General features: G+C 45.6%; 1 protein-coding gene across 2 annotated transcripts in view; it reads right to left on the bottom strand.

Annotated features, from left to right (window-relative positions):
• The window catches only part of FAM219A (family with sequence similarity 219 member A), a 363,317-nt gene that overhangs the window by 115,953 nt on the left and 220,175 nt on the right, over positions 1 to 27,189 (bottom strand). For both annotated transcript variants that reach the window (XM_069215486.1, XM_069215463.1), the window contains exon 3: positions 6,488 to 6,590. In XM_069215486.1, the coding sequence (XP_069071587.1) occupies positions 6,488 to 6,590 (103 nt within the window). The remainder of the gene's footprint in view (positions 1 to 6,487; positions 6,591 to 27,189) is intronic.

The raw sequence follows: 27,189 nt of genomic DNA, 5'->3' as shown, positions 1-27,189 counted from the left end.
CTTGCAAGCTCTAGCAAAGTGGGCTATAATGCCACAATGCAAACACTGTTTTACACTGGCTAGTTTTTATCATGAGCAAAATGGTCTATTGTTGCTACAGCGATAACACCCAGAGGAGTTGTCTGTGGTATCCTTTGCATAGTGTGTGGTATCCTTGGCATACGTCAGTAGAGTCAGCTGACCACGAGGTGAAGGGTTGCCAAGTGCATGGAATGTATTGGAATGTATTAATTTGAAATGCTGAGAGGATTAAGACGCATAAGGAACTTCAAGTTTGCCGGTGGATGAGGCTGATATTGTACTCTACTTGAATAAACCATTCTGGATCCCAACTTACGTGTGGGACACATCTTTACATTGTCCTTATCTCCTGGGTTCACTCCTGTGCAAATACTGTTTTCATTCCCTCTTGTAAGATAGGTTCTGTACAGGGAGACCTTGCAAATGGTGTCCTTGGCAACAGTCTTATTGGTTAACATGGCTCTGCCGCACCTCTTGGAATGCTCTGCTTTCTTGACTATGCCTATAACTTCTTTCAAGGGAGATTCTCCTTTGACTCATAACATTTCCTGTATGCTCAAACCACTGGTGTGCATAGTGATTTGGCCGCTAATAAGTTCATGATGTAGATTCCAAGCTTAAATGAAATAGCTAGCTTCCTAAGGGCATCATTCTAGTTATCAACCAGCTCAGAGGCACCTTGTTTGTGTTAAATAAAAGTTAAACCTATCAATAGTAGTACAAGCAGTAGGCTGAAAATAGCAGTCAAGATCATCCTGTTTATGTCTAAATACATACATTTATTCTGGTCTCCTAATTACTTTATTCATCTGACAATAAATCCTTAATCCCTCTTTGCCTAACGCAAGCAATATTTATTTGTTCCTCATAGGAGTCACTTCCTATGATGATATAATTCACAAAACACTCTTTCCACTCAGGCCATTACATGGGGGTTCACCTGGCACAGAAAGAATGTCCTGACAAGCAGTTCATGTGAAAGTTTGAGCTGCTGCCACACCATGTAAGGAGAGGAATATAATAAAATGTCAACAGTCGAGCTATATGGATGAAGTAAATCAGAGTATAACCTTGGATGTGGTCTCCATAATCAAGGATTTGCCTGCATCGAATATTACAGTTTTCTTGGATAATTGGTGTTATAACCACACAAAGTACCCTAATCCAGACACCAAAGAAAATTTAACTGTGTGATGCTCTGTGGAGTCATCAAATCGGAAACCTCTACTCGACTACGGCAGTGTCACCCATAATGTACACGCCTTTCAGGTCACGTAGCGTGACCACACAAGATGACACCCAGATGTGTTGACATCACTTGTAGGCATTGCACTTGGTAGCTTGGCATGCATGATGTAATGTAAGAGGGCGCAAGCAATGGTGGCTGGCATGTGCCAACCTCAAGCTGGCTTGATATGGCCAATGGCTCCCAAAAGACAAGTCCAGCAGGATGTCTACACTCCCCTAACACGGTGGAGCAAGACATGAATTGAAAAGGAGGAGCAACTAACGTCCAGTGAATCAGCCAGTCATCGTCAAGAGCCAAAATCCCAGGCCCAAGCAACAACTTTGGGCAGGAACAGCAACAGCGTCATAAGTGTGTGCATATGAAAGCTGAGATCCATGTTGCACCCCCTCATCACCAAATCTGAAAAAATGGGGCTTGCCAAACACATCTTACATCCTCTCCAGTCCCACAGCAACTGCCACTTTGAACCCTCATCCCAGAGAACCTGAGCACCAGAATACTATTACATGACAGTCGAACTTAACCATGTGCAAAGATAGATGAAAACTACATAGACCGTTGTCCTATTTAGTAAAATATTTAGAAAAATTCAAATAGTTTCAATTTCAAGTACTGTACAATACGCTGTCAAACAAAAAAAAAACCACTGGGTTATTGGTTTACTACAGTACATCCAGTCTTTGTTTTGTTAGAGACAATCCAGGCCTTGCCCTCTTCCAAACTCATTCTAACAAGTCAATTACTAATCACCAATCCCACTTCTTACCCTGGGCACCAATAATGGAACATTGTTTTCAATCAACACTGCAAAGTAGTAGAATTGAGCAGGAAGTACAGTAAATGTAAAATTGCTTCTTAGTACCATAGTTACTTGCATCAACTGACCACACGTTCACGCTATTACTCCTCCCTCCATGGAGCAGCTTCATACCGCTCTCTGAGAGGAAAGGTAGGGCAACCCTCACATCCTCAGCAGGCTTACTGCTGACATGCAAGCAGGATAGGTCTCTCTTCTGCTTTTATTCTGCTGGGCTAGGCTGACCGCTGATGGTACCCAGCGGTGACAAACAGCTCCCTCCATTCATACATTGAGATCTGACATGCCTTAAGCATTATCACAGGCATGACACTACCTTCTGCTCTCCAGGTCTCTCCCTCAAACATCTCCGGTAGGTTATCACACACTAGCGGGTGCAGCCATCAGAGGGGCATCCCCAGGGACAACATATGCCACCAACACAGTATCACGCTCCCTTCACCCTACGACACCATGCCTGTGGCTCGTCTTCAGTTGTCACTTTTCCTCTTTTTTTGTTTAAGATAGCGCTCCATTGAGCTTTTGTTACAGAGTACTTGGGATGTCACAGAGAAGGTGGACAGACAAGGCTTAAGCGGAGGCAGCAGCTCTGCCCGGTCAGGGGGGCAGCGATTATAAATGAAGCTCAAGAAGAAGCACGCCCTTATGGAATAGAGGAAAAATTGGTATGTTAACAATCACCCCATGTAAGAAAGGTAGTGAACAACCCCTGCAGAGGACTCAAATCATGAGTTACAATATATTTTCTATTTCAGGAAACCTCCACGTACAACCAAATACAAGGCAACAATGTTACATTGCCTTTTCTTAATAATCGACCATATCTTCTGCTTCTTTCACTGACCTAATTCCCCATCACTGAATACAAGCCGTCTACCAAGCAGGTAGATAGTGGGTTAGTTTGTGGCCGCCACACGATGTGGTCCGCCATGAAACGAACAAGGCAGCCGGGCTTACATCGCTCAAAGTACACTGTGTGGCACCCAAGAACACTCTTTTCCTTAACAAAAGGAAAAGATACCAGATTATTTCCTTTTGCTATGGAAGTAAGATAAACACTCAGCCTATTTCATTCCCTACAGTTGCAGACCTCCTTAAAATGTGCAATGGCTTCCGGGCATGGATGTCCTGTCTTTAGGTTTAAACCAAAATGCAAACGTACATAAAGACCCAGCCCGGAAAAAGAAACTTCCACAGGGAGAAAAAATTATTTGTTTGAAAAACCGTCACCCACCAGGGTTATCCCTTAGTGGCATGCTTCATCAATGGGTTTCTTCCTGTTCTGCTGCAGAACGAGGCGTGCTGCGACTGACGGAATACGTGGGAGCACTGTTGGTTTCAACAATGTGAATACTAGAAAGGGATAGGAGTGGTGGGGCCTTAAGGAGGCTAGACCCAGCTCCTTTACACCATCCTTCTCCCCTTAAGTTAGTGTTAAACCAAAATGCACCTTCCCAATTCTGGTCACTTGAGTCACGTTTTGAGACACCAACAAACCTCACGCTCTTCCCTGTTAACACGAGTAATGAGCAGTAATAATACCTCAATAATAATTGGGAGGATCATATGCGGTCTGTGCACCTCTTATATTGAAATGAATTCCTGGAAAGCGCTTGAATCATAGGTGTTCCTGCAGAACTCCGTTTATCGATCCTGGAAGAAGGAAAGGCTAGCTGAGCTCTATCCCTGTACAATGTTGTGTAAATGGACACGTAAACTGTTGTCAAAGATTATTATAAGTGTTGTGAATACTTCAATACCAAGGCAGACATGTTCATTATTACCCAATGATGCCTGCTCGCCGCAGGGGCTGTTTAAGCTGCTGCTAGGCATGGCAGACAGCACAGGACAGCAAGTGCCATTTTCCTCTAACAATCTCATTTTGTGGGCATTAGGGAAATCAACAGGTGTCTGCCAGTTTCGTAGCTCCTCAGGGAGTCTTCTGGGAACAAACGAAGACTGTGCTTACAGAGAACGCAAGCTGTCCCCCATCAGGCCTAATTAGTTCAAGTGCGGTTTTTCATTTTTTTATTTTTTCAGAGCTGTATTTCTTTGGCATTTAACAATACAATGTTACGACTACCAAAATTCATTGAAAAAACCAGAACTAAAGAGTTACTCAAGTCTGTGAGTACACGTACAGGTACATCTGACTTCGGCTTTACCAACTACGCTGTGACTCGCCACTGAGGCTTCACATCTACGAAGTACTCTTCACCATCCCAAACTTTCATGGTGCAAACCTTAACTGTATTTCTTACATTGTCCTCATACATGCGTCTCCCCCCACAGCTCAAAGTTCTCACTATTCTGTGTGTACCCCACAATTCTCGCTGCCCAGTCACATTTTCACGCTGCCCTCTTCCCTCTAACTGCTACCTTAGTCAAACTGTTGTAGCATGTAGAATGACAGACGGGGACCTATGAATTATGGGGTGTGTTTTTTATCAATGGCTTTTGACTGACGTTTGACAGACAACCATGGGCATTATATATCACATTTCCCCTGCCTTGCTAACCCTCCAATAGCTCCCCATTCAAAATCGCTTGCAACACCCACAGAGCGCTGCACTCCTCCTCACCCTCCGATCCAAACGAGAAACTGAAAATCCCAGGAGCAAATGGGGGTTCCAGAGATGCCCAATCCCTGCTCCTGCAACCCCCCACCTTCAGGTGAGAACGACAAATGAAAAAGTCCTTTTCTGGCAGCGCCACTAGAATCGGGATCTCTCTGCCTCCCTCGCCCCGTCTAACCACCTGCCTAGCAACCTTCAAAAAGGACCTCAAGCTCCTACTATTTATAGACTTCTTCGTTAATTCACCATCGACCAGACTTACGTACTTTCTCCAATGCATCCTGATCTGCTTTGTTTTGCTGTTCATGTACTCCGCCCTATTGTTGTAACTGTCTCCTGCGGTAATTTCTCTATACTTACATTGGCATAAACGTCAGAGTTCAATTATTATTAATGTAACCCAATGTAACTCAGTATTATGTGTGTTGTAAAGCTCTCTGATGCTTTCTGGCCGTGTCTGCGCGATATAAAAATACAAAAATATATAAATAGCCCCTCTGAAACACTTGCTCCCACTTCCAACATACATACAGGCACAGAGGAGCAGCAGGGGAGCCATAATTAAGATGTCCTGCCCTACAAACAATTTTAAAAAATCCTGGCCCCTTTACACGCACCCACACCACCCTCTGAAAATACCCCGCCCACATGAAAGGACACCCACTACATTTACACTCCCCCTTAACTGCATGCTCAAATAAAAAATGTGTGTGTGTGTATATATATATATATCTGATGACCTGACACCCTTCCCCGGTCACCCTCTATGCTACCCCTCCTGCTTCCAGCCAACACTGCACTCTCCACTCTCACACTGAGAGCGGAAAGTTTACACTGCGGTCACAGTGGCTCTATGAGAGACATCTGTTAGCAGGGGTCATCTTACCCTCTCAGTTTGGGCATGCACAGACCCGCGCTGGCGGGGAGTAGGCTGTAGTCACAGCATCACCTGGGTTCGCGAGCTATCAATGGCCATCTCACTGCTGTGTTCAGGCCTCTTGAGACCCAGGTGAAGTGACAAAGCAAAAAATAAGGGGGCACGTCCCTGCTGAAGGCATAGCATTCGGTAACCATTTTTGTTACCCACTGGTGTTACGCACAGCAGTGATTAACTCAATTTGGATCTGGTTATCCACGTTAAAGGCTTTTACAATGCATTTTTCCCTATTTAATTATCCTTTTCAACTCCTCTCCCTGAATCTTTCCACCACTTTACAATTCACAATTGTACTATCACAATTCACTATTTTACTTATTTTACAAAAAAATGCAATCCCTCCGCCTAGCCAATGGTGATCCGTGCTACTATACTGATCTAACAGTGTGTATTCTCAACCCTAATTATTCCTTTGTGCCCATGACTCAGCTAAGATCACTGATGACATTTCCTTCCCTCCATATAGCTGTCATTTTCGTCTTTTTCTCGTGAGCTTGGTTTCATCCTCAACTCTTCAGTGAATTACATACAATAGATTTCCCATCACTCCAAGGTACAGTGCTTTCACCCACACAAAACGTATACAACTAAACATTTGGTTCTTGGTCGTCTCAACTAGTTTTCACTCTCTATCACCCTGTCTAAGTATGTAACTGATCTTCCGGCATCCTGTTCTCTTCCAGGTGAAGCAAAAATAATTCTTCCATTAGAAACATTTTTGTAGTGTTATAATGTGTTCAGGGTTTTGAGTAATATCCCTCCAATAAGCATAAATTAACACATAATATAAATCTCAGTCTTTTCACTGATAAGAAATCGATTTGGCAGAACATTTCAGAACACACACCAGTGTTAGGTGTTACTAAACACGATATCAACACCGTTACCTTGTTCTCGCCATAACATTGTTCTTCTTCGGCTGTTGGTTGACAGGACTTCCCACACTGCCATTCTTCAGGGACCCTTTTCTGGCCATCTCTCTCTGTTTTTCTAAAAATCCAAGAAACATATAGTCAGTGGTGGCAAAGTATCCTCCTCCCACAGCTGAGCCATTATAGGAATAACACTGCTATTAAGGGAATTCAATAGGTACACTTTGGTGAGTTATAGAAATAACTTGTATTAGGAGCAGTTTAACATGAAAGGGTATACATAGCTAGATAAACACACGGGCAAAATAATATTCAAAAGTATTTATTATTAATATGACGATGATATTAAAGTATATGTATAGTCACCCAAAGTCCACCTCTAGTCATTTATATATTATCAGAAACCCAAATAGTCGGAAACGTTGGAGAGACATATCCATTAGTCCGGCTCCATCCTTTACCCTTACTAATGGTGAGTAAAGGGGGGAGTTTTAGGCTTAGGACATGGGAGGTGAAGTAGTTGTATTTAAGCCATGCTTACTAGCTCTATGAGCAAAACAGATTTTAAAGTTTTTTCTAATGCAGCCATGAAAGAGGCTGGAAGACGAACCAGAGGTCTGTGGAATCAGACAGCAGACTGACTGCAGGCACATGGAAGAACTGAGGGCTGCAAGTGAGGAATGAAATTGCTACACATATCTCTGTCCTAACCAATTAGTAAGACATTGGTTGTTAGGAATCAACCAATTGCTCGTTATTCATTTTAGGCAACATCTAGGAAGTCAGAATCTTCACTCATCTGACATCCTATATATGCTGAGGGCTGGATAGTTAATTAATATTGGCCTCATTTCAGATAGTGACTCTGAGGGGTAAAGTACACAGGGATGAAGAGGGAGATCTGCAGAGGAAAACTGCCCCATAGGACAACCCAAGTCATAAGACTCTGGAGCAATGACGGTGGGGGGGAAACAACAGATTTTGTTCTGCGGACAAGAAGCTTGTGCCCTACAGAACATGGATGTCTGGGAAGGTCATGAAGGATAAGTAATAAAAAAATAATAATATATAATAATAATAATATACAAAACAAAGCACAGGCTGGTCCTCCTAATCTATTTAGCATTTAATATTTCAAGGACGTCCATAATGAAGGGCACAATCAACCCAGTATATTCCAGGTCTGCACATCACACAACAGGCTTGAAATAGGTGGAAGCTTGCAATGGTTTTAGGAAAGACGGGCATTGTGGACCCAAACACACAGGCAAGCATCTCTAAATGGCTTTATTCACAAGTTGGTGCATGATTGTCACAAAGGTATGAGGTCAATCATACAAATTTAATCTCAGTGAAAGATAAAGAATTAGTATTTCACATACAGCACAGTAATCTAAACATATCACTATAATGTGTGGAGCATCGTATCAAGTCAATATAATGTTAACCTACAAAAATCCAAATGACTAGGGATATCACAATAGACTAAAGATCCATTTGCTATGCTGTGTGTGTCAAGAATTCCTATTATTAATAGATATCAGTGTCTTTAGCAATAAGTATTTTATGGGCCATTATGGCCTATTTCAAAAAGCTAGTATAGTGTCATATGGGACATTTTCGGGTGACTTGTTTGACTGTTCTGTCAATATTGTTTCACCAAGACAAGATGGACAGTGAGGAAAGGGGCCTTAAAATATCCTCCTTAAACTACAGAAGTGCCTACGCCAAGGCTCGGAGAACTAAATTCAGCAACTGTATTTAAGAGCTAATTATCAGGTGATCAGTCTAGGAATCTATACTCCATCCCTTGCCTGGAATCTCTAAGAGCGTGTGACTGGATCCAACACAAAAGAGAAGTTAGCTTCTGGTTAGCTTCTAGTAGTAGTAACTAGTTCAGCCAGATTCATTTCTCCTACTAACGACAGTAAGTAATCACCCAGAGTAAAAGGGATTACATTTATAGCTTGCTAAAAGGAAAAAACTAAAAATACATATTTTAAGTGCACGTTTAGCTGTATGTCTCAAAGGCATGGATTCTTCTTGACATTGAAAGGACACTGACAGATAAGAGGATAGCGGAAGTAACGAGTATGATCTCAATTTGTTCCTAGATTATGTTGCTCTACAAAGGGGGCATAGTTTATTAGCCCTCAGTGATCTGTTTACATGGACAACACAAACACAGTCATTCCATCTGTTAGTCTGAAATACACTTCGAAGTGCTCCTCAGTTCCTTAGATGCGCGTGAGGCCATGTATATCTAGGATCGATGAACTGCTGAACCGTGTCATTGTCTGTGACTCTTTGTTTAGGCTGATACCTTCCTTTTCAACACTGGGCTTTTGAATTTGTGCTTTTCTGCCTGTGGGTTATGTGTCTGGTTCTAAAAACCTGATGGCCATCAAGGGTTGCTCCACTTGAAATTTGGGGGCTTCATGTTCTGAGCACTAGTGTCCTTTCTCTGATTAACCATTACACACTGAATGTTCTGAGATCAGTGCTCCATTAGTAGGTATGATGTGAAAAACATGCGTGTGTTATTCCTTTCTTGTGCACCCATATGTCTATCAAAGGTACTGCACTAATTTGATCGCGCCATACTTTGTAATGACAAATGACAAAGTGGGAATATGCCCATTATTTAATAGCAAACTTCATAACATGGAGTAAAATTGTTTGTCATCTACTTCTGTTAGGTATTCCTTCTGTTTCACAGACTTTGGGACCTTCTGCCAAGTACAGTGCTGCCTGGGTACCCATCTGGGGTAATGGAATTATTTTACCATTGAAAGAGCCATGAGAACTATCTCGTCATGTGGGGTCACCTTTGATGGCAGGGTAGGAGGATTAAGAAGGAAACAGAAAGCCATTTTTTAAGACCTGAGAGCTGGGCAAGTTTATCCCAACACAAATATAGTACTGTGAAAGATGGGATCTTCGGCTGGCACTGCTTGCCTTACAGCAGAATAAATTGGATTAATCTGTATGCCTGAAGTGCCTGTAGAAGTATCAAATGAAAAGTTCAAATCAATAGCTGTGGACATTTTTACAAAACCTGCAAATCTTCAGGTTCAGTTCTACGATACTGAGGACACCAAATTTTCTAGCATTGGAACATTCTGCACACATAACCTCAAAGATTATAAAGAAACATCTTTTGATGAAATTCTGCGCAGTAAGCATAGTCATGTTGAAGCGAGAACCTTCGGATGAAAGTAGGAACCCTGTGGTCATCACTGCAGGTCTGCTGTTAAATATACATTGGGTTAAGTACGTCGCAGCACTCTGACGTTCTCTTCACTACAAAATAACCATACGGCCAACCCAAAACATGGCAATGAGGAGGCTAGTGGCTTTGTTCGCCAACCGCACTACAGTTTTGCATTTGTTGGGGGATGGTATATGTCGTGGAGGGCTTCATTCTACAAACAACCTGGATTTTAAGATTTGGCATTTCAATATGTTTTACAGATCTTTTCCTCTACGCGAATAAAAGCAACATGGTCGAACAATCACTGCAGACATTTTCCTCCCTTTCAACTTGTCTTTAGAACCAAATGACACGAGCTATGTTCAGGATTTCTGGGTCTGCTGGCTAGATTTTCTCTGGCCACTGTTTCTCGGTCTTGCACCCACCAGCTTTTCACTTAGAAGCCAATAGTTATCGTCAGAGGCAGTGATCACCATTGGCTGATCACCTCTTCTGGTGATTACTTGTGAGAGACAATAATAGTGCGCAGTAAAGGAGCTTGACTTTGCCTGAAAGTGACCAACACAGCAGTTGTAAAATATTACATGCCAGTTCTGGAAGGGAGCCTTAGAGAAAGGAAGGGACCCTATAGAGAGGATCATAGAGCATTGGCCTTGACGGATGCAGGAAAAAAATACTTTTTCCTTGTAACTTGCAAGCAGAGTCAGAGGGTCATAGAACACAGTGTTTAAGAACAACAGGATCATGGGCCATTCTGGAGACTAAGAACACATGTTGAAGGCAGAGCAGCTGCAGGCAGTTGTCCTAGGGCACTACCTTTCCAGGAACCAGCCTTCCCGGGCTACCAAGACCCTGAACCACAAACTATACCACATCCTGCTTAAGAAGAGGGGACTGCACCTCCAGATAATTAAAGGACAGTATGAAGTTTATGAAGAGGAAAGTTCACAGGAAGCTGCATTCCTCTTATTTCAGTCGAAAGAATTATTAACAAAATGGTGTCCCAATTCTAAAAACTTTTTTTATAAGTTATTTGGTCTTAATTCAGAAGTAGGACATTCTTAATCATGGAAAACCCTTTGTAATCAGGTCCATGAACAGGGATAAGATCATCATCATCATCATTAACATTTATAAAGCGCGCTACTCACCCGTGCGGGTCTCAAGGCGCTAGGGGGAAGGGGCTACTGCTGCTCGAAGAGCCAGGTCTTGAGGAGTCTCCGGAATACGGAGTGGTCCTGGGTGGTCCTGAGGATGGTGGGGAGGGTGTTCCAAGTCTTGGCCGCCAGGTAGGAGAAGGATCTCCCACCCGCTGTGGAGCGGCGGATGCGAGGGACGGTGGCGAGAGAGAGGCTGGTGGAGCGGAGAGGACGGGTGGGTGCGTAGAAGCTGAGGCGGCGGTTGAGGTATTCTGGTCCCTTGTTGTGGAGGGCTTTGTGTGCGTGGGTGAGGAGTCGGAAGGTGATCCTTTTGCTGACGGGAAGCCAATGCAGGTGTCTCAGGTGGGCCGAGATGTGGCTGTTGCGGGGTATGTCGAGGATGAGGCGGGCGGAGGCTTTTTGAATTCGTTGCAGACGTTTCTGGAGTTTTGCGGTGGTCCCAGCATAAAGGGTGTTGCCGTAGTCCAGGCGGCTAGTGACGAGGGCGTGGGTCACGGTCTTTCTGGTGTCGGCGGGGATCCAGCGGAAGATCTTCTGGAGCATGCGGAGGGTGAGGAAGCAGGAGGAAGACACGACGTTGACTTTTTTGGTCATGGCGAGAAGTGGGTCCAAGATGAAACCGAGGTTGCGAGCGTGGTCTGAGGGGGTCGGTGCGGTGCCAAGGGCCGTGGGCCACCAGGAGTCGTCCCAGGCGGTCGGAGTGTTACCGAGGATGAGGACTTCCATTTTGTCTGAGTTCAGTTTCAGACGGCTGAGTCTCATCCAATCTGCGACGTCCTTCATACCATCTTGCAAGTTGGTCTTTGCGCAGGTGCGGTCCTTGGTGAGGGAGAGTATAAGTTGAGTGTCGTTGGCGTAGGAGGTGATGATGATGCTGTGCTTGCGTACGATGTCGGCGAGGGGGCTCATGTAGACATTGAAGAGTGTCGGGCTGAGCGAGGAGCCTTGTGGGACGCCGCAGATGATCTCGGTGGGGTCTGAGCGAAAAGGTGGGAGATAGACTCTTTGAGAGCGGTTGGAGAGGAAGGAGGCGATCCAGTCCAGGGCCTGGCCTTGGATCCCGGTGGAGCGGAGGCGGGTTATTAGGGTGCGGTGACAGACGGTGTCGAAGGCAGCCGAGAGGTCGAGGAGGATGAGGGCGACTGTTTCACCGTTGTCCATCAGGGTTCTGATGTCGTCTGTGACTGAGATGAGGGCGGTTTCAGTGCTGTGGTTGGCTTGGAATCCGGATTGAGAGGGGTCGAGAAGGTTGTTGTCTTCAAGGAAGTTGGTAAGCTGCTTGTTGACGGTCTTCTCTATGACTTTGGCAGGGAAGGGGAGGAGCGAGATGGGGCGGAAGTTCTTCAGGTCGCTTGGGTCAGCCGTAGGTTTCTTCAGTAGGGCGTTGACTTCAGCGTGTTTCCAGCTTTCGGGGAAGGTAGCAGACGAAAACGAGGAGTTGATGATGGTCTGGAGGTGCGGGCGATGATGTCGTCGGCTTTATTGAAGATGAAGTGTGGGCAGGGGTCCGAGGGGGCACCGGAGTGGATTGAGTTCATGGTGGTTTTGGTTTCTTCTGTGTTGATGTGGGTCCAGGCGTTGAGGGTGATGGCTGGGGGTGTAGGTTCAGTGTTGGTCGGCTGGGTCTGGTGTCCGAAGCTGTCGTGTAGGTCGGTAATCTTACGATGGAAGAAGGTGATGAGGGAGTTGCACAGGTCTTGTGAAGGCGTGATGGCGTTGGCGTTGGGGTTGGAGAACTCTTTTACGATGCTGAAGAGTTCTCTGCTGTTGTGGCTGTTTTTGTCCAGTCTGTCTGTGAAGAAATTCCTTTTTGCTGCGCGGATCAGGTGGTGGTGTTCGCGGGTAGCGTTCTTGAGGGCGGTCATGTTGTCTGCGGTGTGGTCCTTACGCCAGGCTTTCTCGAGGGCGCGACAGGTTTTCTTTGATTCTTTAAGGGTGTCAGAGAACCAGAGAGGTTTTTTGGTGTTGGCCTGTCTTGGAAGGCGTCTGAGGGGAGCGAGGTTGTCTGCGCAGTTGGTGATCCAGTTCGTGAGGCTGAGGTCTGCGTCGTTGGGGTCGGTGTTGAAGGTAGGTTGGTTGTCGATGAGCGTGGAGAAAAGCTGTTCTTCGGGGATTTTGTTCCACTGTCGACGAGGGATGGGTTGAGTGCGGAGGTGGCGGGTCTCGCGTCGGAAGGTGAAATGGACAGAACTGTGGTCGGCCCAGTGTAGAGCGGAGGCGTGGCTGAAGGAGACGTGTTTGCTGGCGGAGAAGATGGGGTCAAGCGTGTGTCCGGCGATGTGGGTGGGGGTGTTCACCAGTTGCTTGAGGCCGAGGTTGGCGAGGTTGTCGAGCAGGGCGGTGGTGTTGGGGTCGTTGTTCTGTTCTAGATGGAAGTTGAGGTCGCCGAGGAGGATGTAGTCTGGCGAGGCGAGGGCGTGCGGGGAGATGAAGTCAGTGATGGAATCGCTGAAGAGGGCGCGCGGTCCGGGGGGACGGTAGATGAGGGATCCTCTGAGGGTGGTCCTGGGGTCAGTGCGGATCTGGAAGTGCAGGTGCTCGGCGGCGAGGGGGGTGTCTTCGGTGGAGGTGGTGACGCTGATGGAGTCTTTGAAGACGATGGCGATTCCTCCTCCTGCTTGGTTGGTGCGGTCTTTCCTGGAAATCTTGTAGCCTTCGGGGATGGCTATGGCGATGTCGGGGGCCGAAGAGGCGTTCATCCAGGTCTCAGTGATGAAGGCGACGTCTGGTGCTGTGGAGTCCAGGAGGTCCCAGAGTTCGACGGCGTGCTTGTGGACGGATCGAGCGTTGACCAGGATGCATTTGAGGTGGTTGATGGCGCGTGGGCTGGTGGTCGTGGTAGTTTCGTGGTGGAAGGTAAGTTTGCAGGTGTGACATGCGAAGGGTCCAGGGGTACGTTTCGGGTTAGCTTGGAAGCAGGTGCTGGAGCGCCCTGGGTTGAGGGCGTGGAGGGTGATGGAGTCGTAGCGGTGCAGCGGGGTTTGGGAGTGCTGAGGACCAGGGGTCGTGGCGTTGGGCGCGGGCCAGGCGCGGACGGGCGCGGACGGGCGCAGACGGGCTTGCCTTTGGCGCGCCTTTGGCACGCCAGCGGCCGCCATAAGAGGGAGGAGGGGGGTGAGGGGTCAGCTGGGGGCGGGGGACGGGAGTGGGGCGACGAATGGGAGCTGGGGGGGGCGGGGGCGTGCAGGAGGTTGCGGCGGGAAAGCGGAGGTAGGGGGGACAGGTAGAGGGGAGAAGAGATGGGGGCAGGGGGGTTAAGGGTGGTGGGGGGTGAGTTTAGGAAGAGTTTAGGAAGAGAGTTAGGAGGAAGGTTAGGAAGATAGGGGAGGGAGGGTTGTAGAGGTGGAGGTGGGTGAGGGTGAGAGATAGAAGATAGGGGGTTGCAGCGATTGAGGTGAGTGAGGGTGAGAGGTAGAGTGAAAGGATAGGAAGATAGGGGGGGTTACAGAGGAGGTGGCGAGTGAGGGGGAAAGATAGAGAGATAGGTAGATAGGTAGATAGGGGTGTTACAGAGGGAGAGGCGAATGAGGGAGAGAGACGAGACAGGAGCAGGAGGACAGGCGCGGGAAGAACCAAGAAGCAGGTAAAAGAAGAAGAGGAGCAGAAGAGGAGCCGAAGATCAGAAGACAGAAGAACACAGAAGAAGGTAAAGAAGAAGAGGAGCGCAGAAGACAGAAGAATACAGAAGAAGGTAAAGAAGAAGAGGAGCGCAGAAGACAGAGGAACACAGAAGAAGGTAAAGAAGAAGAGGAGCGGAGGAGACAGAGGAACACAGAAGAAGGTGAAGAAGAGGAGCGCAGGAGACAGAGGAAAGATTACAATGAGTACTAGGTAAGATTAGGCAGTAATAGGCTCCTTCCTCTTTGACTCTTCTCATAGAGAAAGTGTACAATGGCCAGGAGAAGCGTGTTTACAGTGCACTCTGTGAGGCTACATCGATAATATACAAAAGTATGTACCATGAATGGTGAGGCTACCCAACTGTGTGGAAGTGGCACAAAGTGACACCACTGCGCGTCTCACAGCAAGCACCATCGCCCCCTTTCTTGATCAACAGGCAAAGGAGAAAGTATTTTCTCTCAAAGAAAAAGTGTCTTGATCCAATTGTTTTCTCCCAGGAAATACCATTTTAAAAACTTACCATTACCCCTGGCTCTAGACCCATACCACCCCATCTAAGCTTAATTTCTCAATTACATTTTTGGTTATTCAAAATAATTCTCTATGATGTCATCCAGTTTTTGTGTCCTGCTTTAGTTATTTCATAGTACTTGACAGTGAAACTTGTAATCAGTAGTCGGAAACAGCAACATGATATATTCAAATGTAAGAAAAATCAGACATCTTGAAAAGGGTCCATAGCAGCACGGTGTCCCAGGAAAGTGTACTCATGTTGAAAAAACATGAGTTCACAGCTGAGAGGCGGACTTGACTTATGCAAGAGTGAGCGGATAATTTTATACCATTCACAAAACGTTACTTTTCTAGGACAGCATAAAAACTTACATCTGTAACAACAGGTTCCGCTTGGGTTTTTCTTTCTAGATGTCTACATTTTTTGCCTTTGCAATGACCTCGGACGGATCTAGTAAACAGGAGCCCGAGGCCAGAGCAGCACATAAAGTAGGACTGCTCCAATGAGCAGGACCACAAAGCAGACACTATGGGGGTAACAAGTGATTAATAAGTGATACCCTATATACTAACTGCACAGTACTAGGGCCAGGCGCTCTAATCACAGGAGCGTTCTTTTCTAAAGTTGAGTATAGCAAAACAGTTGACTCCACTGTCACTCTAATTTTATCGTAAATTATGATCACGTATCTGGGGGCAGACACCAATGTCAAGATTCCGACCTATCCTAGTTGGCCAAGCCTATTTAAAATAAAAAAAATCCACAATGTTTTTATTAAAACTCATGAGAGATTGAATTTGCTATTCTGCCTGATAGTGAAAAGATAATGTAGCAATTGTCCACTCTGTGCTCAGAAAAAGCCCAATTGCTCATGTAAGTGGCCGAGAGTGGTCATCTGCTTTACTGCCAAGCACAGAAAGGCTTTTTGATAAAAGGCAAGAGGTTGTCCCACAGGAGGATAACATGTTGGTTGGCTTTACTGGAACAGACAGAGAGATGCAAAGTTACGGCCATCACTTCCGAGACTTCACTCAAAACAGAGTGCCACATTTCCCTGTGAAGTGTGTGATCGTGGGAGGGTAACGAAAGTAGTACTGGGTTGGTGATTGGCTGAAGGGCGAACAAGTGAGAGTTACACCAAGGTCCTCAAGAAATCCCAGGGATATGTCTTTACACAATAGGGATGAAACATGTTGGCCATAATGGGTGAATGAAGAAGAACCTTTATAGTTACCTCTACCCTTGCTCCACAATCTCTTGTTTTTGATCTTGGGTACCTTACCAAACACATTCATATCTACTCCTCTGCTCTAATACAATTGTATATCCTTGAACCCTCAATGGAAACAATATTTCGACATTCCACTTTTGAAACACCTGTGGGCCACATGGCCCCAACAGAGTGCTGATACAGAGCCCCCTATGATGAATCACGTCACCAAGTGAGAGTCAGGGGTACCCTCCTTTTGATTATAACTAGCTCATAAAAATAAATAGGATGTTTTTGCTAGGTATTGGCTTAGAAGACGTAAAGGCATACGGATGAATAGGAATAATCGTCCTACAAAGTGTTGAACAGAGCCTCCCCGTCTTTGTGATTACTTGTCTCTCACCCACCACTAGACGTCCTACGTTCTGTTTGTGCTTGTGTCAATTTAATCAAGATCTTGTGCATCATTACTTTAAGATCTGTGGATCCAGAACAAAGATCTTACACTTCCCAGAGGATTCAGTGAGGTACAGAAATCCACTTAAAGGGGGGATTTAAAACTAACATCTAACACACCAAAACACATCAAATTCTTGTATGATGTTACATATTACAAGGAGGGGCAATAACATTGCATCTATGACCACATATTTTTGTTTGCACCACTCCAGATAGTGTAGTGTGATCACTTTCCATGCTAAGCATGTGCAAGGACTATAACCACAACAAGTATGAGAGGTCTTGCCACCCCAGATCATTCCAAAAAAGAAATGTATTTGTTACACATCAATGATACAAGCCGTGTTGTCTGCTTAGAAAACATATCAAAAAGGTTTGTCTCACTAAGTTTAAATATTAAATCTGGGGCAGACGTCCCACCTCGGCAAGGTATGCTGCAAAAATGAGATAACATGACTGAAACAGAAGTCTGTGTGGACCCTGTAAGTCATAATACAGACTCCATGTCTTTCAGGTTTCCCAGATAGAGAGGAGAATACCTTTGCATGGGACAAAAGCAACACATGCTGTTGACTGTACTTTATAATTAGAAGATTGCAAAACATGTGTCATATTTACATAAATACGAGCTTGTTGCCATTCAATATTTGTCACTCCTGCATGTACAACAGAAATCCCCTTTATTATTCAGCACACAGATCACAGTGTAACATCTGAGTTCAAGTGATGTGTGGATGCTCGTTGCTCTTGCCTTAGATATGTGTTTCATCTGTGACCATTACCTGCCTAAAGAAGTAATTGCTGCAGGATTAGCTGTCCTTCCCAAGTCGCAAGCAAACACAATATACTGGTGGCTGGCAGCCAGAGAGAGATGGGTATATAAAAGAGCTGTAGAAACCTTGGTCATTCAGCTGAGAAAGTCATAAACCTCCAGTTAAGGTTTTCTAAATACATTTGGGAGAGACAGCCCACAACAAGAGGAGTGTAAACACATTTTTTCACATGTAATACATAAATAACTTGTTAAGAAATTATGTTAACTATAGTAGGGAGCTGTCTGATTGGAAATTGCATCAGAGCAATACCCTGTCCACAAGAGTCACATAAGACACCGGTTTACTATTGGCAGTTCATAGGGTCACAGGGAAGCAAGTGCTTCTGGGCGCTACTGTGGGGGCTGAAGCCTCTAACTCCTGATGTCCCGGGGCCTGAACCACTATGGATCCTGAGCAACTGGGCCTAATACCCCTTCAGCACTTGACTCAGTGGCGTTCTGGGTCGAGCAGTCCAAGGCTTTTGGAGGGGATGGGGTTAGAACAGGGGAGAGGTAGACTCGGGGGTGAACACAGACTGACAACAACTCAAAATAGACTCAGCAGTAGCAATAAATTATTGTTCAGCCAAATACTTTTGTATTAATACACAAACACAAAGCAAAATATGACACACAGTCCCTGAGCTTGGGCGCTAGTGTTTCCTAGCTGGATCTCCGAGCGCCGATCCCCTCTCTCTAGCAGACTTGGTTATTCCCCGCCCACTATATGCAACATTTAGGTTAAGCCCCACTAGTAATCAGAGTCTCAGGAGTCAGACTCTGCCACTGTGTTCCAGCACCAAATACCTATCTGACAGGTAAGTTCCCCCCAGGGACATCTGGTCTGCAATCAGTCTTACCCACAACCACAGGCTTGGATATGAGTAATTGGAGTCTTAGAGCATGCCCCTTCACAGGTGCTGAAGCTAGAGTGGCTGCCTTCAGTAAGTCTTTTACACACGTGGCTCAAGAGGGCTGCGGCTGGGTGTCCTCAAGTTTCTCACATGAGGTCCTGCAGCGGCTGGGGGAGGAGTTTTGATGCTCCTCCTATGCTGTTAAGTTTCCAGTGTTTCTCCTATGGTGGTGCATGGAGGGGGTGCAACACTCCTCGTGCAGGTCCTCTGGCACAACTTGGCCCCGCTCAGATCACCACAGCAGCCCCTGTCCTCTAATGATGGTCTCAACCCGACCAAGCTGTTTGCCTGTCCGGTGGCCTCCAAAGCACCGCTCCTCCTCTACTTTCACAGCAGCCCTTCTTGGCATATGGAGTCACTGACTTGGTCCCACACTTGGTCTATGGTCTGATCAATACAAGAGCAATCTTCCTGGTAGACTCACATGGCATACACGGCGCCGACTTGGTACCTGTTCAAGGACTGTGGCCCTGTTGGCGATGGCCCTTTTTGCACGGTTATCCCCAAACTTTTTGCCTTCTTCCTCCTATTTGTTTGAGGTCTGTTTTTGCTGGTTTATTGTCTCTGCGCACTTTACCACTGCTAATCAGTGCTAAAGTGCAAGTGCTCCCCATATAACTTGTACTGTGGATTGGGTTATCCATAATTGGCATATTTGATTTACTAATAAGTCCCTAGTAACGTGCACTAGAGGTGCCCAGGGCCTGTAAATCAAATACTACTAGTGGGCCTGCAGCACTGGTTGTGCCTCCCACATTAGTAGCCCTGTAAACATGACTCGGACCTGCCATTTCAGTGTCTGTGTGTGCAGTTTCAAACTGCCAATTCGACTTCAACCTTCCCTTTTACTACATGTAAGGCACCCCTAAGTTAGGCCCTATGTAGCTCTATGGGCAGGATGCAGTGTATGTTTAAGGTAGGACATATACTAGTGTGTTTTATAAGTCCTAACAGTGAAATACTGCCAAATTCGGTTTTCACTGTGCAAGGCCTATCTCTCTCATAGGTTAACATGGGGGCTGCCTTTAAATATCCTTAAAGCGCAGATTCCCTTTGAGAGTAGATAAAAAAGTGGAGTTTAGGGTCTCTGAACTCACAATTTAAAAATACATCTTTTAGTGAAGTTGGTTTTTAAACTGTCTGTTTGAAAATACCACTTTTAGAAAGTAGGCATTTTCTTGCTTATACCATTCTGTGACTCTGCCTGTTTGTGGATTGTCTGTCTGGGTCAGTTTGACAGTTGGGCTGTTCACACCTCTCCTCTAGACAGTGACACAAAAGGGGGCGGAGGTGTAGCCTGCATATCCTGATGAGCCATCTGAGCTAGAGAGGAGGGAGGAGTGGTCGTTCACACCTGAAAGGAATGTGCCTGCCCTCACACAATGCAGTCTCCGACCCCCTGGTGTGCGTCTGGGGCCTGGCCTGGACAAGGAAGGATCTTGCAAACACTTGAGACTTTGCTTTGAAGTTTGCCAACTTCAAAGGCAGAACTGGGTATAAGAAGAAGACCCAAAACACCAGACTTTTGGGATCTTTCTGGAATCAAGAGGAACCTCTGCCCAGGAGAAGAGCTGAAGAACTGTAGGAGGAGTACTGTCCCTTTGCTGTGTTGCTTTGCTGGACTGGCCTTCAGTTGCTGCTTCTGCCTGAAAAGAGTGCAAAGGGTGAACTTTGCTGTGTGTCCTGCTTGAGAAAATTCTCCAAGGGCTTGGAGTAGAGCTTGCCTCCTGTTGGAAGTCTCAGGGACACCAAAGACTTCAGTTTCCTCGACCTGCAGCACTGGGAACTGTGTGTTTTGTGCTGTTCAAGAGGAGAAACCACTGCAACGCCGCAAACGACGCCGCTGGCCTGCACCGTGACCTGCCGAAGCCACACGGAGTCGCATTGCCCCGCTTCGCACCACGACCCTGGTCTCACCGACGCCGTCATGGGACGACTTCACCGAGCTGCTGCTCGCACCGCGACCTGTGGGCCCCGCACTCCGGCATCGCCTGCTCACACCACAGTCTGGGCATCCCCGACGACAACGCTCCTTCTGACACCGGCGCTGCTGCCTGCACCGTGGCCTGTGGACACCGCTCGTGAGGTACACGAAGCACCATCCCATCCCGCGCCGCAGCCCCGGTCCACAGACGCCAGCACCATCGACTCCTGTGTCGTCCCCAGGCATCCTGCCTGCACCGTGGCCTGTGGACACCGCTCGTGAGGGTCACGAAGCACCGTCCCGTCCTGCACCGCTGGCTTGGGCCTACAGAAGACAGCGCTTCAGCAACGACAATGCCGCTGCCTGCACCGTGACCTGTGGAGACCGCATGTCGCACTGCACCGCTTCACACCGCAGCCCTGGTCTCACCGCCGCCGCTGGATGCCGTCACCGAGCCGCTGCCTGCACCGTGACGTGTGGGCACTGCACGTTGCATCGTCCCACTTCGCACCGCAGCCCGACGCCATCCACACCGGCGCACCTGACTTCATCAGCCTGGAGTTCGATCTGCAACGTGTGTGACCTCAAGGGCCCGACGACTCCTGCACAGACTCCGGAACCGACACCGCAAAGTCAATGACGCCGCTCTGCGGAGCTCACTGCGAGGAGCACGACGCCCTGCAAATCCAAGGTACTGTTTGCGGGTCTTCCCGACACCGTAGCTGACCCGCAACGCCACAGCCAGCCTGAACTGTTGGTTTTGTTGATCACGACGCCGTCATAGCCCCAGGTGGAGCTATCGACTTCAAGGAACTGTAGTTTTGAGTAAATCTTGCAGAATCCATATTTTTCTTACTGTATGTTGGATTGTTATCATGTTTGGTCTTGTTTTATATAGATAAATATTGGCTATTTTTCTAAAACTGGTGTGGTGTCCTTTTGTAGTGTTTTCACGTATTACTGTGTGTTATGTGCAAATGCTTTACACATTGCTTCTGAGATAAGCCTGACTGCTCGTGCCAAGCCACCAAGGGGGTGAGCAGGGGTTATCTGAGAGGGTATCTCGCTTATCCTCACTAGAGTGAGGGTCCCTACTTGGACAGGGTGCAAACCGACTGCCATCTAGAGACCCCATTTCTAACAGGCCCAAACAGTGCGACAACGGTCACAGCACACTTCACAGCGGCCCTCCTCTGGCATATGGGGGTCGCTGACTTTTCCCTGCACACGGACTACTACCCTATCAGTGCAGCAGCCGTCTCCTCACATCTTGCTACAGTTTTCAATCACCAGGATCCTCCACTGGACCTCAGTCCCTCCAACACTCTCCTGTCCCTCACAGGTCACACTGGTTTTGACGAGCAGGCAGGTGCTGGTGCTGAAGGTTCCAAAGGTAGGTGATCTTTGATTCCCTGGATGATGCCCTCATCAGGGAGACTATCAAGCCTTTAGCCCAAGTCCTAGTCACAGGCAGACATCTTGCAGAACTCCTCGTACAGCCCGACTAGCTGCTTGACAGTTCGCAATTTCTGGGGGGCTCGAAGGCCCCTCTTTATAATCCATTTCCAGACACAAAATGTGACTTAGGGCCTGATTCTTTAAAGGATATGTTGGGGTCTGCTTCCTTTTGAAGTGCCCTTTCCCCCAACCCGTCCTTCTTACAGAAAGCAGTGTGTCACAGCAGGAGTGATTCCAAAAGTGATAGCCCCACAACACATGCCGTGGGAGTGACTAGAGGTTCACTCCATGATGTCAGCCACAGTGACATGTATATCAAAATGCTACCCCAGGGCCTTAGCCCTACTCCGTAGGATTCTCTTATCAGCCTTATCTCCTTCCTGACATGTGCCAAGCCCATTCCCAGTGATCTCTCTCTGAATGAAAGTGCTCCCACTGAAGTGAGATCCTGGCTCTTCAAGTGTGTCCCACCCAGCTTACAGAAATCTACCAAATTTGTCTGGAGTCTTCCTCTACCTACTATCTTCATGTTTCTCCTGTCAGCCATGAGTCTCCCAAAATGGAAGCAAGAGTCTTCCATTGTGCCTTTAATAGGCACGCATACACTCAACACATGCATATAGCATTTACACACTTCACAGCACTACATCATTTATGTATTGTACTATTCACAGGAACACATATAACCAGCATGTGCATATAATATACATGCACTGAACAGCACTATTGATCCCTCTATTATACCACAAGCAGGCACACATACATCCAGCACATATGTAACACACATGCACTGCACATCACTCCACACCAAACGTGATGAAGGCCAAAAGTGAATTAAGCACACAGCAGCGGAACTTTAAATGAGTGAGCCTGTAGGTCTCACAACAGTGACTTCTACTCATCACTATACAGGATGCTGCCACCATGGTCCTTGTGCTTCTTAACCCCTGGTTAATGCAGTAGCCATTCACCACTATGAGGGTAGCACTTTGGATGTCCCTCCAAGTCGAAAAAGATCGCAATCTGTGAGACAGGCCTATGTGATAGTGCACACGCATGATGCATGTTCATCCCTAACAACAAATTTCAGCATTCGTAATCCAGACATCATCACAGTTGGTGCACTCAGGGCAGGGGAGATGTCCATCACCACGCAAGGGACTTTTGCGTCCCAACACTTGCTTTTGTATAGGTTCAAAAGAGATATGGCAAACATTGCTTGTACAATTCCCATGAGACATGCTTTGCTTGAACCAGTGAAAATTACGCCAAAAATGCATACGAGGAAGAAAACAACAATTATGCAAACATCCAAAAAAGGGTTTACCAAGAAAAAGATAAAGCAAGACTATGCATGCGAAATCCATGAGAGGTATAAGGGAACCATTACGTGTTTGAGATGGGAAACTTCAGCCACAAGAGGATACCTAGATGAAGAAACAGCACTAACCAGGAAGTGCAATTTAGTATAAGGTGATATATAAATTTATAATTCTAAAGCTAGAAATAGGTATAGATTCTGAATTTTGAGAAGAGAATATTGTAGTCAAAATAATTCTACAAGTATATACCTATATCTATCTACCTCTCTCTCTCTTTCTATATAGAGGTAGATAGACATAGGTATATACTTGACCTATATACATCCCTCTTTATATATCTATATATATATATATATAGAGAGAGAGAGAGAGACAGAGATAGAGAGAGAGAGAGAGAGAGAGAGAGAGATATAGGTATATACTTGTAGAATACTTACATTTTCATGGTAAAGTCGTACATACATAACGGGTTTATACTTACCTGTACAATACTTATATTTTCATGGAAAAGGCGTGCATGGTAAAAACATTATAGGTAAATATTAACCATGTAGATCTATAAAGGAGACTGCAACAAGGCTTAGCTCTGGTTTTCTTGGCAGCCGTTCTCTAGCATCAGATGCTATTCCCGTATGCTTTTGCTTCAAATATTTGGGCTGTAAAGAGCCCCGCCACTATACCAAACCTATAGAAATATTCTGCCTATACGCAAAACAATTAAAAAAGCACTGAACATTGCAACCAATTTGAAATACCATGTGAATAACACTGCAATGTAATCTCTCCCAATATCCTTGCTAGTGTTTTTTCTACTTCCTTTTCCGCATTATAAACCCAACCTCCAGCGGCCGTCCTCCTCTCACTCTCTCACCTGAAGAGTAAAGCTCGGTCTCCTGCTTCACCCCTTCTTTCCTCCCCCTCATGTCTTTCCTTCATTCCCTAGGGCTTATCATGAGACTAGTGAAAGATCATACAAGGACAGCTCAAGTTGTGTCTTCCCGTCCTGCAGGCACTGAATATAAATGAGCACATTAAGAGGAGTCATTCTGACCTACCTCTTTGCCTGATTGATCGATACCAAACTGCACAAGACGATGGAACAGAAGATAGGACTGAAAAAAGGACAAGAACAAAGCAACAGCAATGTCTGGCCCAACCACAGAAAGAGGCCGCCTTGTTGAGATGATCCGGATTGTTGGTCACTCAGGGCAGCAGGCTATTTCCAGAAGCTGATTAATCAAAGATGGGACAACTTTGTGGAAAGAAATATTGTTTATCAGATGAAACAAAGGGTGACCTGAAAATCAGAATTGATCTCTACTTTGTATAAAAATCAGTACAAATTAATATATAGTTTTATTACCCACAGCTGTTTAATGAACATTATGAAATACTCCTCATTCTAACAAGCTTGGCCCCAGGAATGAAGGGGGTTTGGGAGCTCCATTTACCCATTACCTGCCTTTGTGAGTTATTTAGGAGTTGACACTCTAACTCTAGGACACAGGAGTTTAGCTACACGCACGGCTACGAAAAATATGGGATGAAGCAAAACAAGATCTACAAAGAACCCAAAAAATCACCATACATTAGGTATCAGGTGATTCTGTGACATTCTACGCATTGATATTTACACAGAACAAACCTATTTGGGAAGTAAGGGAGCGCTGTACATTACTGGGGATGGGGTAGAAACAGCAGACCTTATTTTGTACATGTAGGGATATTCATATGTGAACTAAAAAGGCATTAAAGTTCTCACATATACAGATTAAGGCTCAGGGAAAGTAAGTGGATTGCCAAGAATGTCACCATTTCAATTAAACTGATCAACCCAGGATTAAAACCCAAGTAATCTGGTTCCAAAGTCAGCATTTCAATCACTGAACCATGTTTCCTCTCTCTGCAGGGTCTTTCATTAAAGGGATTGGCATCAACAAATAAACTGGATTGGTATTGACTATTATTGGGATTTGTACTGAGAAGTCAACATGATTGGTATTGTCAAGTTAGTGAGACTGGTTTGGACAAGTGAACAGCAATAGAACTGACAAGTGAAAGGAACTGGTATTAATAAGTCAATAGGATTAGTATTGGCTGTTATTGGGATTTGTATCAACAAGTCAATGGGACTGGAATCAACATGTCAATAGATCTAATAGTGATACGTCAAAAGAACTAGTCTCAACAACTCCATGTGATTGGTAACGACTGTCAATGGGATTTCTATTGACAAGTCAATGGAATTGGTATCAACAGGTAAATGGGATTGTTATCAACAGGTTATAGGGACTGATATCAACAAGTCAATGGGAATGTTATCGACAAATCAATGGACCTAGCACTGACAAGTCAACACAACTGGTCTCAACAAGTCAATGGGATTGATACTGAGTGTTATTGGAATTTGCATCAACAAGTCAGAATGATTGGTATCAAGAAGTTACATGGATAGAGGTGGAATTACAGCTTTACAAAATGACATCTGGACACAATAAACATTACATACACCTGGCAGCTCCAAATAGATATCAGCAACATTATCTACACAAATTATTTCAACACCAATCCAAATAACTTTAAAAATATTTACATCTATTTTCATATGCTTATTAGCCACACACAAAGGTCCTTTCAGAAAAAAAGATTTTTCTGAAGGACACTGTTATTGTGGTTGTCAGGATCCAAAATGCTGCTGTATACCTTAAATTGTAGAGGGGCAAACCTTTTTAGGTGATTCAGATCAATAATGGGTTAAGGAGCAAGCTCAAGTTGAATAATATTAATGCAAACCCTAAAGGACACGGCTGCTCATAATGATAAAGAAACAGAAAGACAACATTTTGACAAATGATTCTTGGGTAGGAACTCATCAAGGGGTTGCAGATATACAGCTGCTCTGCTCAAAACCTTACACTGTCACCTCATCCCAAAGACCTTTGGCTCTCGCTTATTCATGAATGTCCTGCCTGGCCAGCATCCAAGAATATGTAGGACTCCCAAAGACGGAGAGACAGCCACAGCACAGTGTACGGAGAGAGTCCAGCACACATGCGCTGCTCAGGTAGGGACAGTCACAGGTGTCAGGTGCATGTGGGAGCCCACTTCAAGTCCTGCACACAAGTACAGTCAGGATATACATGCTGGCAAAGTCACAGGCAGAATACAGGCGCTCTGCACAGCAGGTTGAAACTACAGATATAAAGCTTTAGTATGGAAAGGCTACAGGTTAAGGGCAAAGGCCGAGGCATGCCTAACCAATGGTATTTTTGATCAGAATAGTGGTTCGGTTGGGCAAGCAGATCTGAACACAGCACATAGGCTAACATGCATGTTTTAGTAAATGAACTGAAATTGTTAGCCACGTCGAATCAAATGTCTCACACACAACTGCCCCCATAGCTCGGTACAATCCAAATATCTCTCGAAATCAAACCCTTCCAAAAAAAATACCTAATCCTTTCAGCTCACCGAAAGGAACATGAGCTAGTGATACACAAGAGTAAATGAGTATTAAAACAGAAAACATCCATGAACTAGGAAAAGGAACACAAGACCTGCATTCAATTTGGTGCAGTTTTACAAGCTATCCTAGATGTCCCTAAAAATACGAAAACATGTAACGATCTACTATGGTCACTGGTAGAGGTCCCAGTGAAATGCAACTTATGCAATTCATCTACTGTGCGCATGACTACAGGTCACTGGTAGAGGTCCTGGTGGAATGCAACTCATGCAATTCATTTACTGGGGCTATGACTACAGGTCACTGGTAGAGTTCCTGGTGAAATATAACCCCAGTAAATGAATTGCATGAGTTTTGACTACAGGTCTTTGGTAGAGGTCCCGGTGAAATGAAACTCATGCACTTCATTTACTGGGTGCATAACTACAGGTCACTGGTAGAGGTCCCGGTGAAATGCAACTCATGCACTTCATTTACTGGGTGCATAACTACAGGTCACTGGTAGAGGTCCCGGTGAAATGCAACTCATGCAATTCATTTACTGGGTGCATAACTACAGGTCACTGGTAGAGGTCCCTGTAAAATGCAACTCATGCATTTGATTTCCTGGGTGTATGACTTTACGTCATTACTAAAGGTTC

Source organism: Pleurodeles waltl, chromosome 1_1 (genome assembly GCF_031143425.1).
Source record: "Pleurodeles waltl isolate 20211129_DDA chromosome 1_1, aPleWal1.hap1.20221129, whole genome shotgun sequence".
NCBI classification, from domain to species: domain Eukaryota; kingdom Metazoa; phylum Chordata; class Amphibia; order Caudata; family Salamandridae; genus Pleurodeles; species Pleurodeles waltl.
This window is presented reverse-complemented; position numbering and strand designations above follow the sequence as displayed.